Here is an 18,317-nt window from a genome sequence, read left to right as displayed (position 1 = left end):
TTACTAATTTATATTGCTTCCGTTTCATAAGCCAAGGATATCTTTCTATCGAAAGCAATTGCCCACTGTACTGAATAGCTTCCTCCTTCTTGTGCCCTCGAGACAAGTGTTCCCAGAAAGCAGCTTTTCGATAAGACTTAGCAGCAGGTAGCCTAGAGGAAGTGGGAGATAAAATTGGCCACCATCTGGGTCACTCTCCACCCATCCAGGCTATCGTCTTGCTGATAAGAGCTGTGTAGTCTAAGTGCAGGAGGGATTTATGGAAGGATGCATTTCTTTTGACCTTTAGGGACAAGCTCTAATTACCTCCATGCATATGAGCTTCTGTTTCTGTGCCTTTGAGTACTTGTCTCTCTATCATCATGTACTCTATAATTGTATCCCTAACTTTCATATCTTATTTTGTCTCTCTCTTTGTGCCTGAGCTGTGCATTTTCTACTTCCTATGGTAAATGCAAACTAAATCAGATTCTCATTTCTTCAGAGCCCACTATTTATCTCACTTCCCCTCTGCTTCTATTCCCTGTTTCCCTGTATTTTACATTCACAGATCATCACACAGATCTTAACACATAATGCAGCATCCTCCCAACTTTATATCCATTCCCCTTCTTTATTTTTCATCAGTTAGATTTTCTACCAGCCTTATGAATTCAATCCTCTAACATAGACCATCTTCACTTTATTTAAACTATTTTTTTCTATTCTTTTTGTCTTCTCTACTTCATTTAAATCTGGTTCAGTTTTGTTCCCCCTTTCCCCTTCACTAAGGCCACTTTTTCTTGTATTCAGGTGTCAAATGTCCTTATGAATGATGCCTTTCTCTTCCTCCCTATAAGGCAAGGTTTCTCAATCTTGGCACTATTGACATTTTTGGCTAATTCTTTGTTGTGGGGGCTGTCTGGTGCCAGGTAGGATGTTTAGCAGCATCCCTGGCCTCTACCCACTAGATCATACCCCAAACTATGATAATCAAAGTAGTCAGCTGACATTGCCAAATGTCACCTGAGAGAGTAAAATTACTCCTGGTCTAGAACCATTGCTTGCTAAAAGGGAAAGATACAATAAATTCATTCATAGTGTTTCTTTTGATGGAACATGTAAATGCAATAAAATGAACAGATCAATTGCAAATAGGTAAATGAATTTTGACAAAGGTATACATACCCAGTCAACCACTATTGCAATCAGTCCCTATAGCATTTTCATTGCTCCAGAAAGCTTTCCAGTGAATGCTCACACGTTTGCTCTGAGACAACCACTATTATGATTTCTATATCCAGAGATTAGTATTGTTCTTGAACTTTTAATAAATGGAATCATACAGTCTGTGCTCTTTTGAGTCTGACTTCTTTAGCTCAACATAATGCTTTTGGGATTTCAGGTATGCTGTTGCATGTATCAGTTGTTCATTTCTTTTTGTTGCTGAGTGGTGTGCCATTGTGGATTCATACAAATAGCAAAATTTTGTTTTATCCATTCTTTTAATAGAAACTTTTGTTTTTTTACAGCTTGGGGCTATTTTGAATAAAGTGGCTATAAAAATTCTTGAGCAAGCCTTTTGATGGACATATCTTTTCATCTCTCTTGAAGTGGAATACCTGGGTCATGGTTTAGATATATGCATAACTTTTAAGAAACTGCCAGGCAGTATTCCAAAGTTGTTGCACACTCACCAGTATAAAAAAATTACAGTTGCTTCACATCCTTGTCAACATTTCTTAGTGCCAATATTTATAATTTAGTTGTTCTAGTGGGAATGAAGATGTATTTCATTTATAGGTATCATTTTCAATTTGTTGATAACTGATGGTGTTGATTGCTTTTTTATAAATTGAAGTATAGTTGATTTACAATATTAGTTTCAGGTGTTGATTGCCTTTGTATGTGCTTATTGGCTATTTATATATTCTCTCTTGTCAAGTGTCTAAGTCCTTTGCCCATTTTTATTGGGTTCTTTGTCTTTTTATTACTGATTTATAACATTTTTATATGTTCTGAATATAACTTCTTTGTTAGATATATTTGTTGTGAATATTTTCTTCCACTGTAGCTAAACTTTTTATTATTAATGGTGCCCTTTGATTAGCACAGATATTTAGTTTTGATGCAGTCCCACTTATTATTTTGTCTTATGCTTAGTGTTTTCTCTGTTCTAAGAAATCTTTCTACACTTACTTGTAAATATATTTTCTCATATTTTTTCTAGAAGTTAATATCTTAACTCATATTTATATCTATGATCCATCATGAATTTATATTTTTACAAGGTAGGAGTAAAATTGCTTTCCCAAACATATGTCTAGTTGTTCCAACATCATTTATTATAAAAAAACTCTTCTTTACCCATTGACTTGCCTCTACCCATTGATTTGCACATGTCTTTATGGAAAATCTATTGACCATATGTGTGTCAGTCTATTTCTGGACTCTGCATACTGCGATGTGTTTTATGCCTAGCATAAACATGAGCACTTAAAAATGATATGTATTCTGCACTAGTTGCTTGTAGTATTTTTAAACGTCAAGGTCAAATTGGTTGATAATGTTGTTCACATATTCTCCATTCTTACTGAATTTTTCTGTCTAGTTACTCTACGATTGACAGTGGGAGATTTAAATCTCCAAGTTTGCTTGTTGATTTGTCTATTTCTCCCTTAATTCTGGCAGTTTTTGTTTCTGGTATTTTGAAGCTCTATTAATAGCTACATGCACATTTAGGATTGCTATATCTTCTTGATGAAATTTTTTATTATGTTGAAATGATTCCTCTTTTTCTCTCCTTTTTTGAGGTCTATTCTGTCCTATAATAATATACTAACACCAGCTTTTTTTATGCTTGGTGTTTGCATGATATACCACTTTCCTTTTTCCCACTTTCAATTTCTATGTATTTATATTTAAAGTTCATCTGTTGTAAATTCCATATAGTTGGGTCTTGCTTTATTATCAAGTCTGAAAATCTCTTTTTAGTTGAAGAGTTTAGTCCATTTATATTTAATATAATTATTAATTTAGCTGCTTTAAGTCTACCATCTTGCTATATGCTTTTTGTATTCCCCTCTGTTCTTTGTTCCTTGCTCTTTCCTTATCTTCTTTTGTATTAATTGGGTAGTCTTAATGTTCCATTTTATCACATTTATTAGCCTTTTACATATACCCTTCCCTGTTACTAATAGGTGCCAAAAGGGGTTATAATATGCATCCTTAATTTATGTCTACCTCGAATTAATATCATATGTATGATGTAAGTACCTTTAAACAGGATAATTCCATTTGTCACCTTTCTTCCCATTCTGCTCTTGTCATATATCTTACTTCTTTATGTTATTTATACCATAATACATTGTTTTTATTTTTGCTTTAAATAATTTATCATCTTTTAAAGGCATTAAGTAAAGAAAACCAATAATGTATTATATTTACCTACATATTTATCATTTCCAGTGATCTTCCTTTCATGCTGTAGATCTGTATTTATACCAGACATCATTTTCCTTCAGCTTAAAGACATTTCTTTGGTACTTCTTGCTGGTGAAAATTATTTCAGCTTTTATTTATCTGCCTACATTTTTAAAGATATCTTTGCTCAATATAGAGTTCTGTGTTGGTTTCTTTTAGCACTCTAAGATGTCATTTTACTGTTTTCTGGCCTCAATTGTTTCTGATGAGTAGTTAGTCATCTTTCCTATGGTATACCTAGGTGTTATTTTCTTTGTATAGATCCTATTTTAGGTTCACTGAGCATTTTAGACCTGTGGGTTGGTAGTTTAAATCAAATTTGGAAAAATTTCATCCAATATTTCTTTGAATATTTTTATGCCTTATCGTCCCTCCCTCTACTTCTGGGAATCATTTACATGTAATATCACACATGTCATTTGGGCTTTTTCTTTTCTTTTAATGAAATGCTTCAGTTTAGATGCTTTCTATTTTCACATCTTCAAGTCATATGATCCTTTCTTCTGTAGTACCAGTCTGTTGTTGTTAATCCATTACAAATTTTTTTACATACATTGTATTTTTCAATTTTTAGGATTCTCACTTGCTTCATTTTAAAGACTTTCATATCTTTCCTGAACTTCTTCCTCTATTCATCACTTATATTTATCTTTTCCTGTAATTTCTTTATCTTATTTATAATGTTATTGTAAACTAATTATCTGCTAATTCCAAATATGGATCATTTTTGGATCATCTTTTATTGACAGATTTTTATTCTTATTAATTATGGGACACATTTCCTGCTTGTCAGCGTGTCTATTAATGTTCTATTATATAGTGGATGATATGTTGTAGAGGCTTTGTATTATGTTATCTTTCTCTGAGTTATGTTCTAGCAATAGCTTAATTATTGGTGAATATAATCTTGATTCTCTAGAGACTTGGTTTTAGACTTTTTCAGAACAGATCTATTTCAGTTTTGCCCTTGGTTCTAGGGCATAACACTTAGTCTGTGGGTATGATACTTACCCCTAATCTGGAGTTTCAATGGAAACACAAACACCCCCTCTAACTTGGGCGAGGTTGTATTTTGGTGCAACCAATTTTAATCTTTGATTTAGAAAATGAAATCACAATACCAATAGATATGTAACAAAATGTTCACAGGAGAATTATTCATCATATTCCAAATTGGCTATTACTCAAAAGCCTATCAATAATAGAAAGGATGAATATATTGGTATAGCCAAGCAATGGAATATTATACAGCAATAAAAAATAATATCTACTGGTATACAAAATGTGGATGAATATCATTAATGTAATGTTGAATGAAAGGAGCCAGACACAAAAGAATACATACCAAATGATTGAATTTATCTGAAGTTCAAAACAGGCAAAAACTAAGCCATGGTGCTAGAAAGTCATTCTTTGGTAAACATTGGGGAGGAGGTAGTTGCAGGAAGAGGTTAAGATATAAGTTTCTGAGATTCTGGCAATATTCTATTTCTTGATTTTGGTGTAATTACCAGAGAATATTCACTTGTGATAATTTATTGATCTGTACACTTAGAGTTTGTGCATGTCTGTATATATATTATACTTCAATAAAAAACTTTAAAACCAAAAAAAAAAAAAACTTGGGTGAGGTTGAACCTTAAATTTTCTCTCCTCAGGACTGGGCAGTTGCTGAACTCTCTGTTCAGCTCTTTTAGGTGCTAAGCTCTTATTTTCCATTAAATTCCTTTGCAGTTTAGGACTCATCCAAGGATTGAGAGGATGCAGATTTGGGAACTTCTCTCTTGTAGTTACTTCCTTCCTCGGATTTCCTCCCTCAATATTCCACTGCTTTAGCAACCTAGAACTCTTACTTCTGGCTTTTCAACCCAGTAAGACAGCTGCTTTCTGCTTGAGCTCTTTCCAGATGCTCTGAGCAAACTGGGAATGCCTTCTGGGGGAAAAGCTGGTTAAATGTGGATCTCACCTAGATTGCTTTCCTTTTTTCAAGGGTCATAACTCCTCCAGGTTCTAACTGCTTTTCTTGGTGTCCAGTGCCTTCAAAGAGCTGTGTTTTATATTTTTTCCAGAGTTATTACCGTTATCAGCAAGAAGATTAGTTTGATATGAGCAACTCTGCCATTGATTTATCACATTGTTTTAAATAAATGATATAGTTAGGGACCAACTCTTCCAAAATAATTACATTATAGCAGAAGGCAAAGCCTAAAGCAAATAAAATAATTTTGGGTAGGCTTTCTAGTACTAACATGCAGGTGCAAACATACTTTTGGAGCAGTCAGCATTGCACACATAAACAGCAATCTGCTCAGTGAATTCATCTCCTAAAAATCTTCTCTCTCCCACTGAGATTTAACTTTCTTTTACCATCCATAAAAAGAATAGGGTAAAAATGGAAGGGATATTGTCCTCAATTTTCAGAACAAATTTCTATATACTGATAACAACAACCATCCTGGCATGTGAAGATAATAATAATACTTGCCTGTGTCACTTTCAATCCCTAGACTTCTCTTTCCTCTACCAGATAACTGAGCATCTTTCTCATATTTTTTCCTCCTCTTGCAATCTTGGATCAAATCTTCAGTGACGTCACTATTCATGTGGTATTCCACTAGTGACCAGTGCTTCACAGTTCCTCGTTCTCTTTGACCCAACTCTTGTCTATTTCTATTCCTTATCATTTGTTCAGGATCAATGTCACCTCCTTTCCAGTGGCTCTGTTCTATTGACGATTTCTGGGGTCTCGAAATCAGTTATCTTCCCACATTTACCACATATTTCTTGTTGTCTAATGCTTCAATCCCTCACAATCACTGAAGCTTGTTTACCCTATTCACTTGATGAGATCACCCTTTCAACTCTGCTATAATATATTTTAGTTTATCACTTTAACATCCTTAATCTCAGTCTTACCTCTTCCAATTTACTGATTTCTGGACTTAAAGCCATTTGTTCATTTCTATACTGACAAAATTGGAGGAAAAGAAAAAAAAAAGCCCTGTTCCTTCAGCCTAGACCTGTTCTCCTGCTTATTAACCTTGAAGATTTAAATATTTCTAGGCATAATCCCTGGCATCTTTCCACACCTTCTTAAATAGACAGAAGTGAAGGAGCATTATGACAACCTGACTCTACTCCTATATACTCTGCCTTTAGCCAGCACAACGCTTTAGATTACTCCGTTAATTCTCCATTTTCCTGTCTATAAAATGAGGAAAACATCTGAAGACTTAAAGCCCACCACACCCCATCTCAGTATTTTACCAGCCCATTGAAGCTACAGAGAAGCAGATCCCACGCTACCAGGCTCAGTGGCAATAGAGGGAGGAGGGACTGACTGCTAAGTGGGGACTTGAAGTTCCAATCTGTGAAAATTTAGGCACTACCAGACTCAGCATGTTACAGGCCAGACCTGGGATGTAGTATGAACAGCAAGGAGGCAGCCTAGGTAGAGATATTTGCTGGTCATTTTACTCCCCAGCACTGCTCTGAGTCTCTTCCTCAAGGTTTCATGCCCTCTTTTCATTCTTGTTCCAACTCCCCACAATTCCCTCCCCACCCCCCAAAACTTAATCTAATTGTCATTCTTAGTTGGTCCTAGTTATAAAGCAGTTCTATTCCACATTGTTGTTTGTATTTACCCAATAAAGTTTTAAGTTCTGTAATATGCAAAGCATGTGATTTTATTGCTCAGTAATCTTTAAAAAAATAAGAGCAAAATTAAATAAAAGATAATTTTTATTTCCTTGTGACATGTGCTTGCCTCTCTGTAGTCACCCTCCACCCCTGTAGGTTAATACCTGTAGGTAAATCACCCTTTGTGGGAAAAGGATTCCTGGAGTCTTATTTAAACAAAAAAAACAGAATCAGTTAAAAATTTCCAAAGGTCAGTCTCTCCCTGTGACCTCTTCTTTGTTTGAAATTGAATAAAATTATATAGCATATGGATTGATATGTGTTAAAATAAGCTCAGAACTATGTCTTTCATTATTTACCTAAAGTCTTATGAGAACTATAACCATTTTCCTTGAATACCACCCAAGGCAAATAACTTGGAGAGCTGCTTTGATAAGAGTAGAAAGTTATAAACAATAAATTCAATAGGCCTCTGTTATAAAACCAGTGTCAGGGGACAAGGATAATACCTACATTTTAAGGTTAACTCTTATAGTGAACCAACATCTCTTTGAGCATTATCAGTGGGATCTATCTGTAGTATAGTTAACCAAATGGAAAGAGGTAAAGAACTTTACAATAGGCACTTCATATGTAAAATACAGGTTGATCTTTAGTCATCAACAAGCAACCTGTTCTGAACAGATAAAGGGGAATTAAAAATTAATCATACAACTAAACAATTGCTTCACATAGATAGTTATACTATATCATTCAGGCCTAACATCCTTTTCTCTACGTGGGTTATTTTTTGTCTTCAATAAGACAAGCTTTTATTGACTCTGATTCAATTTTGCCATTACCTTTGCCTTTAAACACATTACCTTAGAGAATAACTTTTATTTTTTTGTCCATAGCCAAAGCTTAAAGGTTTTCTAATTCCCTTCTGCCTCCATTAGTGTTATAAAAGATTTTTTTGTCTATTACCGTGTAAAAATCTGATCCATACTACACAAAAACTCAAAGCATTTTTAATAATCTGATGTTAATTTGACTTTATTGGCTTGTTTTTGTAAAGTGCAAAAGCCATGGGTCTTATATTTAAGAAGGAAAGTACTCTGCACATTTGTTCATAATAATTTTGTTTCATTCTCTTTCTTGTCTGCTCTCGTTTTCCTGTTTAAAACACAGTGTGTTACAACTATGATGAGGCAAATGATTCCTATAAAACCCATTGCTGTCAAAACTCCTTTCAACATAAAATCATCTCTGGCAAATACAGGAGCAGAATTTGGGGGAATCAACAGAGATGCCTGAGCAACATTAGATACAGCAGACTTTAAGGAGTTCCTATCTACTGCTCGTATTGCCACATAAATTCTGAGACTTTTTTGTGTCTCTCCATCAGGTTGATGTTCAAGTCCATTTGTGAAAAGCTCTGATGAGAATGTAAATATCTCCTTGGTACCAGCTTGCTGAGGATTTAACTTTGATGTATTCACTAAAATGGCATTGTTAAAGTCATCTTGAATATTCTGTAGACTTTTACTCACTCTTATTTCATAGCTGTTGGCTGAAATTAAAAAATACAAATGGGAAGTTAAGTGATTTTGAGTAAGCTTTCTAGTTTATTAGAAATGGCTTAATGACAATAGCAACAAAAAAGTCAAAATACCTATGAATAAACAAAGCAAGAAATATGAATGTGAACAAAACTTTAAGACACTACATAAGAACTCATACTAAAACCTGAATAAGAGGAAAGTTTTATTATGTTTTTGAATACCAAGATTCAACACAATAAAGATGTTATTTTTCCCTAAGTTATTTTGTAAATTTTACATGGTTTTATTAAAAGTGCCTCTAGTTTCTATTTTAACAAACTTATTGTAAAGTTTAAATAGAAAATAAATAAGCAAGATTAGCCATATAAGGTTAAAAAATAACAAATTTTTAGTGGAAGGACTGACTTTATCAGATGTAAAAACACTGTAATGCTTCAGTAACTGAAAAACTGCAGTACTGGTGCATGAATAGATTCATGTATAAAAGTAGACCAAAATACATTTAGGAATTTAGTATATGATAGAGGTAGAACCCAAATTAATAGGGGAAAGTAAAAATTTCTTGATAATGGTGTTATGACAATTGGGTAAAAAGCTGGAAAAAATAGGATCCATACTGCAAACCTTTATTCTTCAGGATAAACTCCAAAGTAAATAAAAAGTTTGATGTAAAAAAAACCTATTAATTAGTAGGAAACAATGAATGAATTTCTTTATAAACTTGAAGTAGTAAAGGACCCTCTAATTAAGACTCAAAATTCACAAGCCATAAACATAAAAATCCATAAATTTATATACATAAAATGAAAATTTTCTACATGGGAAAAATCTCCTAAGCAAAATATAAACATATATGTTAAGTGACAAAAATATTTGTAACTTAAGTCAAAGATAAAGTTTAGTTCTGGTAATGGTTGAGTGGTTTCTATTGGACTAACTCACCAGCAGGTAACAAGTATAAACTCTGAAGAAAGAAAGGGGAATAAAAACAAACTGGAGCCAGAGGAGTTACAACTCATAAAAGAAGAGAACCAGGCTGTGACTGACTCATGTTTATACAGTTTTTCCTCCGAGGGCACTTTCCACTTCAGTACAGATAGCTGGAACTGATACAGAAAGCCACTATCTTCTTGGTTTTAAAAATCAGATGACTGAGTGTGAGATTGCCGAGTGGCTGAAAATTGAGGGAGCCAGAGAGGGATGAGCCCCAGCTCTGTGTATTAACTTCTCTCAAATCATTGGAAGACCTCTGAATTGTACATGTGTGGGTGAAAATTCAAGGACTCAAGGGGAAAACAACAGCTAGACAGCTGAAAAATGGAGCAGAGTTTTATGCCAGTGCCCACCACAGGGGAGATATAGAGTTTGGAGTGTGAGTCTTGCCACATCAGAGGAGCTTGGTAAATATCTTGAGATGTCCATTAAAGCACTAGAAAAGCTGTGCCTTAGGAAAAAAGATTGTGTCCCAGAATTAAGGGATATGCCCTAGGATTAAGAGCAAAACTGAAATAGACAAACCCTAGAGAAAAGTAAAACAAAGCCTCCTCAAATTCCACGTGATCCAAGGTAACTACTAGAAAATTTCAAAACTCTTCAGGGGAACATAACAAAGTCCAGAGTCTATAATTCACTACCACATGTCCAATATACAATAAAAAGTTACTAGACATGTGAAGAAACAGAAAATGTGATATATAGTCAAGAAAAATGTCAGCAAATTAAAACAGTCACAAATGACTGAGATTTGAAATTAATAGACAAGGACCTTAAAATAACCATGATGAGTATGTTAATGGTCTACACACAAGACAAGCTGGATATAGTGAATGAAGAGATGGAAAGTTTGAGGAGAGATATGGAAACTTTAAAAAGGAAGCAAACAGAAATCCTAGAATTGAAAAAAAATGGAATGAAAAAATTCATTTGAGAGGATTAATATCAGATTGGACACAATGGAAGAAAGAATTTGTAACCTTGAAGACACATCCATTAAAATCATCCAAACAGGAACTTCCTTGGTGGCTCAGTGGTTAAGAATCTACCTGCCAATTCTGGGGACACGGGTTCGAGCCCTTGTCTGGGAATTTCCCACATGCTGCAGAGCAAATGGGCCCATGCGCCACAACTACTGAGCCTGCACTCTAGAGTCCATGAGCCACAGCTACTGAAGCCCACATGCCACAACTACTGAAGCCCGTGTACCTGGAGCCTGTGCTCTGCAATAAGAGAGGCCACCACAATGAGAAGCCCGCGCACCACAATGAAGAGTAGCCCCCGCTTGCTGCAACTAGAGAAAGCCTGCGCACAGCAATGACGACCCAATGCAGCCAAAAATAAATAAATAAATTAATTAATTTTTTGAAAATTAAAAAAAATCATCCAAACTGAAGGGCTAAAAAATAGTTAGAAAAATTGAACAGAATCTCAGTGACCCTTAAGATCCACTGATATATCCACTTAGTGTGTGTGTATGATGATATGATATGATATACTATCCTATACTGTACTATAATATTATATAATATAAATATTACCCAGGAAGAAAAGAAGAATAAAACTAGAGCAGACATTTTTTGAAGATGTATCAGCTGAAAATATTCTAAATTTGATTAAAAGAACACTCCACAGACTCAAAGAGTTCAGTGATCCCCAACAGAATAAGCATCAGAAAAGCACACTGAGTCACATCATGGTCAATCTGCTAAACACCAAAGATAAAGAAAAATAATTTAAAGCAGCCAGAAGGGAAAAAAGACACTTTATACTCAGAAAAACAACAGTAAAAATGATAGCTAACTTATGAGAAAAAAATTGGGGCCAGAGGACAATGAAATGATATATTTAAAGTGCTGAAAGAAACACTTGTTGCCCTAGAATGCTACATCTAGTGAAACTGTGTTTTAAAAATTAAGGGACATGTTTCAGAAAAATTAATATTGAGAGAATTGTTACTCAAAGACCTCAACTACAAAGGAAATGATGCTAGATAAAAATTCTGATCTCCAGGAAGAAAAGAAGAGGACTAGATATGGTAACTATACTATACAAGTAACTAAAAAGGATAATTCTTTTCCTCTTTAAAATTTCTTTAAAAGGCAAGTTTCTTTGTCTTGGGCAAAGATTGATTGTTTAAAACAAAAGCCATAACAATGCAATGTGGGGCTTATAACAAATGTAGAGGTAAAATATATGACAGCAAGACCACAAAGGATGGCAGAAGGGTAAATGGAATTATACTTTTGAAAGATTCTCACATTATATGTGAAGCGGTATAACATTAGTTCAAAGCAGATTGTGATAAATTAAGAAAAATGCATGTTACAGAACTGCAAAATTTGGAGTAGATGAGGGCAGAATTTTGTTTTGATTTTCCTTATACTGTTTTGAACCTTTAAAATTATGGCAAAATATGTATAACATAAATTTACCATTTTTTAAAGTGTATAGTTCAGCAGTGTTAAATACATTCATATTGTTGTGCTGCTGTGAGCTTTCAAACTGTATTAATGTATTATCAACTCAAAAACAAAATTATTGGTAACAAATAATTGCTAGATGCAAAAAGAAAGCCACCTGTAGTACTAACCCACTCTAATAATATCATAAATCGTATCTAAAATGGCTAAAAATAGATTCAACAATGAACGGAGCAGCTCCAGAGGAGGATTTTGTTCTCAGGAATAAAAACCATGAGACATCCTGAGTTTTAATTAAACAATGAAAATATTCTAGTGACTAGGTTTTGAGAATTTTCCAAATCTATAATAAGTTTTAATAATGAGACTGTTTCTATTCCTGAGTAGTAATTAGAGTAAAGCACCCTTAAAGAAGGTTGTCAAAACAAAATAACCTTCATATTCAAATTTATCAATAAGCCAATTTCCTCTGAGTGAACCCACTTGAGTTGCTTTATACTGTGGTTCAAATACGATGGGACAGATATGGATGAGAAGCTAGGCTGACCATCTGCTCTACACTCACAATGTAACATGTCCATTGTTCCTATGTCCCTTGTTCTCTATGGAGGAAGCCCTCCCCACGGGGCTCTCCCTGAGTCGTCTCCTGGATAATGAAACAATATTCCATAAGCCTTAGCATTTACAAAGATTTTCTACATACATAATTCTCCCTTTGTGAAGTTGACCATCCCATTTTAAAATAAAAGAGACTGGGACTCAGGAGGTTAAATGTGATGTCCATGGTCAAGTTAGGAAGCTGTAGTGCGGGAAATGAACTCATTTCTTCTAACTCCAAATGTCATATACTTCCTACTGTGAACAACTATTAAAAATGATGCAGAACAACTGTGTAACTACAAAAACTCCAAACTAATTCAGCTCATACATTCATGAAAGGTTTCCTTCCATTTACAATAGTTGTGGTCTTCCCCTTCTCCCTGTGAAAAAGAAAATGGGCTGGTTCTGCATCTTTGACCTCTTAGCTATATCTCTAGTTTTGACCTCTACCTCTATACTCCCAGTATATTTCAGCCATGAAAGTAGCTCTAAGGACGTGGGCAAGACACTTAACCTCTCAGGGCCATTCCCTTACATTTAAAACAAGGGAGTCAGACTAGTGTATCTTTAAGACCCCTTCAGGCTCCAAAATGTTATAAATGCTGATATTTACTGAGCACTTAGTATGGACCAGACACTGTTTTAATCCCTCTCTGTGCCTTTTCTCATTCAATTCTCTCAACAACCCTCTGAGATGGGTACTCTCACTATCTGCTTTTGCAGATTAGAAACCAGAAGTTTAGAGAAATTAAGTAACTTGCCTAAGTTACACAGATAAAACGTGGTCTGTCTGATTCCAGAGCTTAATACCCTAACACTATGCTCTACAGCCTTCTATTAGGCTACACTGTCTCCTATTTCCCAATAATTGCTACTTTTCCAGTTACCAAGGTTTACACTTTCCTTAGCATCTTTATCAATAAATTTCTAGTACGGAAAGCCCTGGGCTTGGATTGAGGACATGCAGAGGGAATCAAAGACTTGACCCCATCTTTACCAGTGGGAACAGTTCCCACTTCCTCTCTTCATTTGAAATCCAAACCATCCCCTAAGGATTATTATAGATTTCTCCTACATTGAGCCTTCTTCCATCCAATAAGCATAACTGAGGGTTGGGGGTGGGGGAAATGGGAAAAAATTGCTGTCATTGAACAGCTTTTTCAGAAGCAGCAAATTTTCAACAATTTGTAAGGATAATATGTTCAATGACAGTTGTATAACAAGATGAAAAGATATCAGAGGAAACAGTGTGAAAGTCAGGCTGTTAGACACGTAGGGAAGCTACTGAGTGCAAGGAAGGAGGCCCAAGATTGGTGCTTTTTGTGGTCTGTCACTACTCCAAAGGCTCTGCCCAGGCCCCTGGCATTAGAAACTGGCCTTTGCTCTGCTTCCACCCACTCTACAACCTTTTAATACCTGTAGCTCCCAAGGTCTGAATTATACAAATGGCACTGTGTAATACATAAAATAGTTTTTTGACCATTTTATGCCTTTTCTCTCTTAGCCTAGGATTATAAGTTCTTGGAGTGTGATACCATCTTAAATTACTTTTATATAATGTTTACCACTGTGCTGGGCACATAATAGTTCCTTAGTAAATAATATATTTTCACTTTAATTTCTGGAGAAAACACAAAGGAAATTAACTTTATAGCAGAAATACAGATTATGCCTGGTACTCAGTTTTAAAAGTTATTTTACCCACACTCTTAATGAAAACCTAAGGAAATAACCCATTTCTATAATGCCTTGTCTAAATACATTCCCAAACATAATAATGATCTGGTAATATTTTGCTTATTCCATGTACTTTGTCATCTTTTACAATATATTGTATATGGTGAAGAGTTGGTGCTGGATATACATTGATATGCTTGTGCATATATGCGATGTTCATTTATTGCTAATAAGGTTTTTAAGAATAGTCAAATTTTTCATAATTGTAAAGCCAGAGACATACCCTTATTGTTTCTAACTCTGGCCATAGAGGAGAGTATAACACCTTCCTAGACAACGATTTGTAAACAAAAGAGGTGATGAAAGCACATGTTTATGAGTTAAACAGACACCTACTTGCTAGTTGGTATACTCATAGCTAATTGGTCAATTTTGCCATTGCTGGGTCATCAAGTCAATTATGACTGAGTGATGTCAGCAACTTAATACACATCCAGCCATTCCCCGCCTCCCAATCTTTTGTCACTTGAGGTTTCACATTATAACAAGCTTGATCTGCTTCAGTCATACTGCTCATCAGGGCCATTTATGTGAAGGTATGAAATCCTCTCTTCCCTTCTGAAACCCTTTGTAATACCAATTCTAAACTAAAGTCCCATTTGGTTGTATTTCTTCCTTTCAAGCCATTCATAACCACTGATGCTGCACATTCACTTTCTTTCTACTCTTCATTCAGTGGTGTAGTTGAAACCACCAGAGCTCTCGAAAAAAACAGTTCCCAGTAGTAATGGGAGTCTGAGCTTGTGTTTGTCTCTTTTAACACACAACTGTGCTTCTGAGGCAGTGAGGAAAGAGGAAAAATACTGGGTGGCACCATGCTTACTTTTACATAAAGATGGGAATGAGTATTGGTGGCTCCTTACTTCAAATAAGAAGCTAGAGAACTCTCTAGCAGTGCAAACCAGGAGCCCAGAAAACTTACTGGGCCCACTTTCTCTTCCATTTTTTATTTTATATGTCATCTCAGTTCATCTTTACAATACTTTATGAAATAGATAGTTTTAGTCCTATTTTCCACATATGCAACTGAGGGTAATAGAGTTTAAGCAACCTGCCAAAGATTAAACAGCTGGACTTATAGCCAGAGTGGGAACTACTTTTTTTCTAAAGTTAAGTTACAGCTGTTTCCATTTTACAAGTGATATGCCCATCCCACAGTTTCAATCGTTTCACATCTCCAAACTTTAAATTAGGAAAATCCTTAATTTAGAATGTAAAATGTTTCACTTCCTTCCTATCTGGCAAGAAGAGATAGATTGTGATAACAGAATTTAAAGACAAAACTACAATATTGACTGTTTCTCAGCAGTGCATAATTATTTGTAATTAAGATGTCTTCTGGAGAGAGTAGTAAACAGAATTATAAGCCAAAAAAAGATGATCCAAGTTGAAAGCAAGACTGGGGAAGGCCCAAGGTGGTCACTGTTATTGACCAATATTGATGAATTAGCTCTCAATAGAGAAGGTTGGTTCCTACAGAAATCTCAATCAGACGCATCAGATTAAAGTGTAATCAATGATAATCATGTTCTGGTAATGGCAAAGATGTTGGAAAGGTTATTCTTTTAGAAAACTTTTTCTGTTGAGTTGCTGTGGGGATCAAGAGATTAGGTAGGTGGAAGCCTGAAGGCTGGCATAAAAGCATTAGAAAAAGGAAAGTAGCGAAGGAACTCATCAATGCCCAAGCAAGGGTTAGAAAGCTTCAAATCAGGGAACTGGTCCCAGCCTCCCTAACAAAAATGATGACCAGAAGTAGGAGAGGACAATGCACCAAGTATTTCACGACTTATGGGAATTATTCCCTTAAACTTGACTTGTAAGCCTTTGAATAAACACCATCTAATCTTCAGAAAACTAATCACCTTCAGTATTTGAAAGTCCATGCTCTGTAAAGCAGAACCCATTGCTTCTGACTAGACCACTGTTACATGTGGTATTTATGTTTCCAACAAAGTTTTCTGTATTAGTGTCAGTCAGTTTACCAGGGCCTCGTCAATCTTGGGGGAGCTGATACATTCTCTTCCTAGACTCCAGCATACAGGGCCTTATCAGCAACTCAAAGCTTTCCATGCAATCCTCTACAGCTTTGTCATCTGTAAGCCCCCAAAGCTATTTTTTACCCAACTAACCCCTGACATAGTTATTGGGAATGCCACCTTGTAGAAAAATAGGTAATGAAAGCAAGAAACCTACCCTGGCCCTGATCAAAGTCTTCTCCAGGTGCTGTCCAAGATAAAGTCACCTCTTCTTCTGATTTTACAGCTTCCAGGTCAATAATTTTGCATGGCGGAAACACATCAGGATGTGGGTCAGCTGGAACACCCAGCACAAGGAAAGAACCCCCTGAGCTTATTCGGCTAAAGCCCCACTTTTGCTCTTCCTCTCTCCTGCCCACCGATTTTCTTGGGGCATTCATCTGAATATTACCTGTGACACCAAAGAAAGAATAGCCAAAACAACAAGTTACCATCTCCTGAATAGCTTGTTTTTGCAGATTATTGAGAGACATTTTAAGACTGTTTTCCCTTTGCTACATCTTTAGAATAACAGTTTGTTTATTCAACAATTCATTCATCCATTCATTCATTCAATAAATATTTTTAGGGCATATGCTATGCCAGCAATCACAGACAAAACAGTGTTGCTCATGGAATTTACAGTCATATTTATAAACATATATTTATAAATTGTAATAAATGTAAGAAGGAAAAAAAGGAAGTGTACTATGAAAGGAAATAACACAGTAATATAATTTAGAGTGGTATCAAGGGAGTAACATTTAACAATTTCCTAAAGGATGAATAGAAGTCAGCCAGATAAAGAGCGGAGGTTAAGAATATCTCCGGCAGAGGGAAGAGGTTGTGTAAAAACTTCTGAAGTGTGGAGAAGAGCTTTGCAAATTAGAAAAATTTAATTAAAGCAAGGAGGAGAATAGTTTGAGATGAGACAGGAGAGAGAAGTTCAAGTAGGACCTCGTGGGCCATTGTAGTGGTTTTAGAGTTTAATCTTAAACATGCTGTGGGGAAGCAGGGCAGTGATATGATCACATTTGCTCTCTGACAGGTCACTCTGGCTGCTGTCAGTGGAGAATGGATTTTAGCACAGGAAGCAATGAGGCCACTGCAACAGTCCAGATAGGAGAAGATGGTAGCTTGGGTTGGGTGATAGCAGTGGAGAGGAGGCTAGTAGGCATTTCGAGATGCATTTTGGAGAGAAAATCAGCAAAAGCTGGTGTTGGATTTGAATATGGAATGATGAAGAAGGGAAAGTTGGTGGACAAAAAGAATAGCTCCCAGGTTCCTAAAATGAGCAAATGGGAAGAGAAACAGGCTATGGGGAGGAGACTAGCTATTTAAGTTACAAGGTTTGTGATTCCTGTAAAACATCTAATTGACGATGTCAAGGAGCCAGTTAGATATGGATTTTAAGCTCAAAGAAGAGGTTTTAGCTAGATTTAATCATTTTGAACCTATGAATTAGGAAGTTATAGGCTTATAGATGTTATTAAAGCCATATAGGTTAATAAGATTACCTAATAAGAATTTCAGCTATAAAAATAAAAAGTATTTACTAAGTGCTTGCTATGTGTCAGGCACTTTTTAAAGTACCTTATATTATCAACTATTTAATTTTTCAGCAATGCTATGAGGAGAGTACAATTATTGCCCCCATTTTTACAGATGATGAAACTGAAGCACACAGAGGCTAAGTAACTTGCCTAAAGTCACACAGCTAGTAAATGGAGGAACTAGGTTTCAAACCCAGGTAACGTGGCTCCAGATAGAAGAGTGAGAAGAGAAGGTTAAGACTAAGCTTTGATAATTGCCAACACTTAGAGGCTTGGTAGAAAAAGAGAAGCTGGAAAAAGAGCCTGAGAATAAAAATTCCAGAGAATAAGAGGTAAGCAGGAGAGTGTGGT

The 18,317-nt window shown here is 35.5% G+C and overlaps 1 protein-coding gene across 2 annotated transcripts in view; it reads right to left on the bottom strand.

Annotated features, from left to right (window-relative positions):
* Window positions 1-7,731: 7,731 nt before the first annotated feature.
* The window catches only part of CLCA2 (chloride channel accessory 2), a 37,614-nt gene continuing 27,028 nt past the window's right edge, over window positions 7,732-18,317 (bottom strand). For both annotated transcript variants that reach the window (XM_027114239.1, XM_027114240.1), the window contains 2 exons: window positions 16,592-16,825; window positions 7,732-8,653 (listed from right to left, as the gene is read on the bottom strand). In XM_027114239.1, coding sequence (XP_026970040.1) covers window positions 8,211-8,653; window positions 16,592-16,825 — 677 coding nt within the window. In that variant the 3' untranslated portion in view covers window positions 7,732-8,210. The remainder of the gene's footprint in view (window positions 8,654-16,591; window positions 16,826-18,317) is intronic.

This window comes from Aethalodelphis obliquidens, unplaced genomic scaffold, assembly GCF_003676395.1.
Source record: "Aethalodelphis obliquidens isolate GAN/ISIS:26980383/991018 unplaced genomic scaffold, ASM367639v1 scaffold13, whole genome shotgun sequence".
Classification (NCBI taxonomy): Eukaryota; Metazoa; Chordata; class Mammalia; order Artiodactyla; family Delphinidae; genus Aethalodelphis; species Aethalodelphis obliquidens.
The sequence above is the reverse complement of the archived record's forward strand: the minus strand, read 5'-3'. Positions and strand labels throughout refer to the sequence as shown.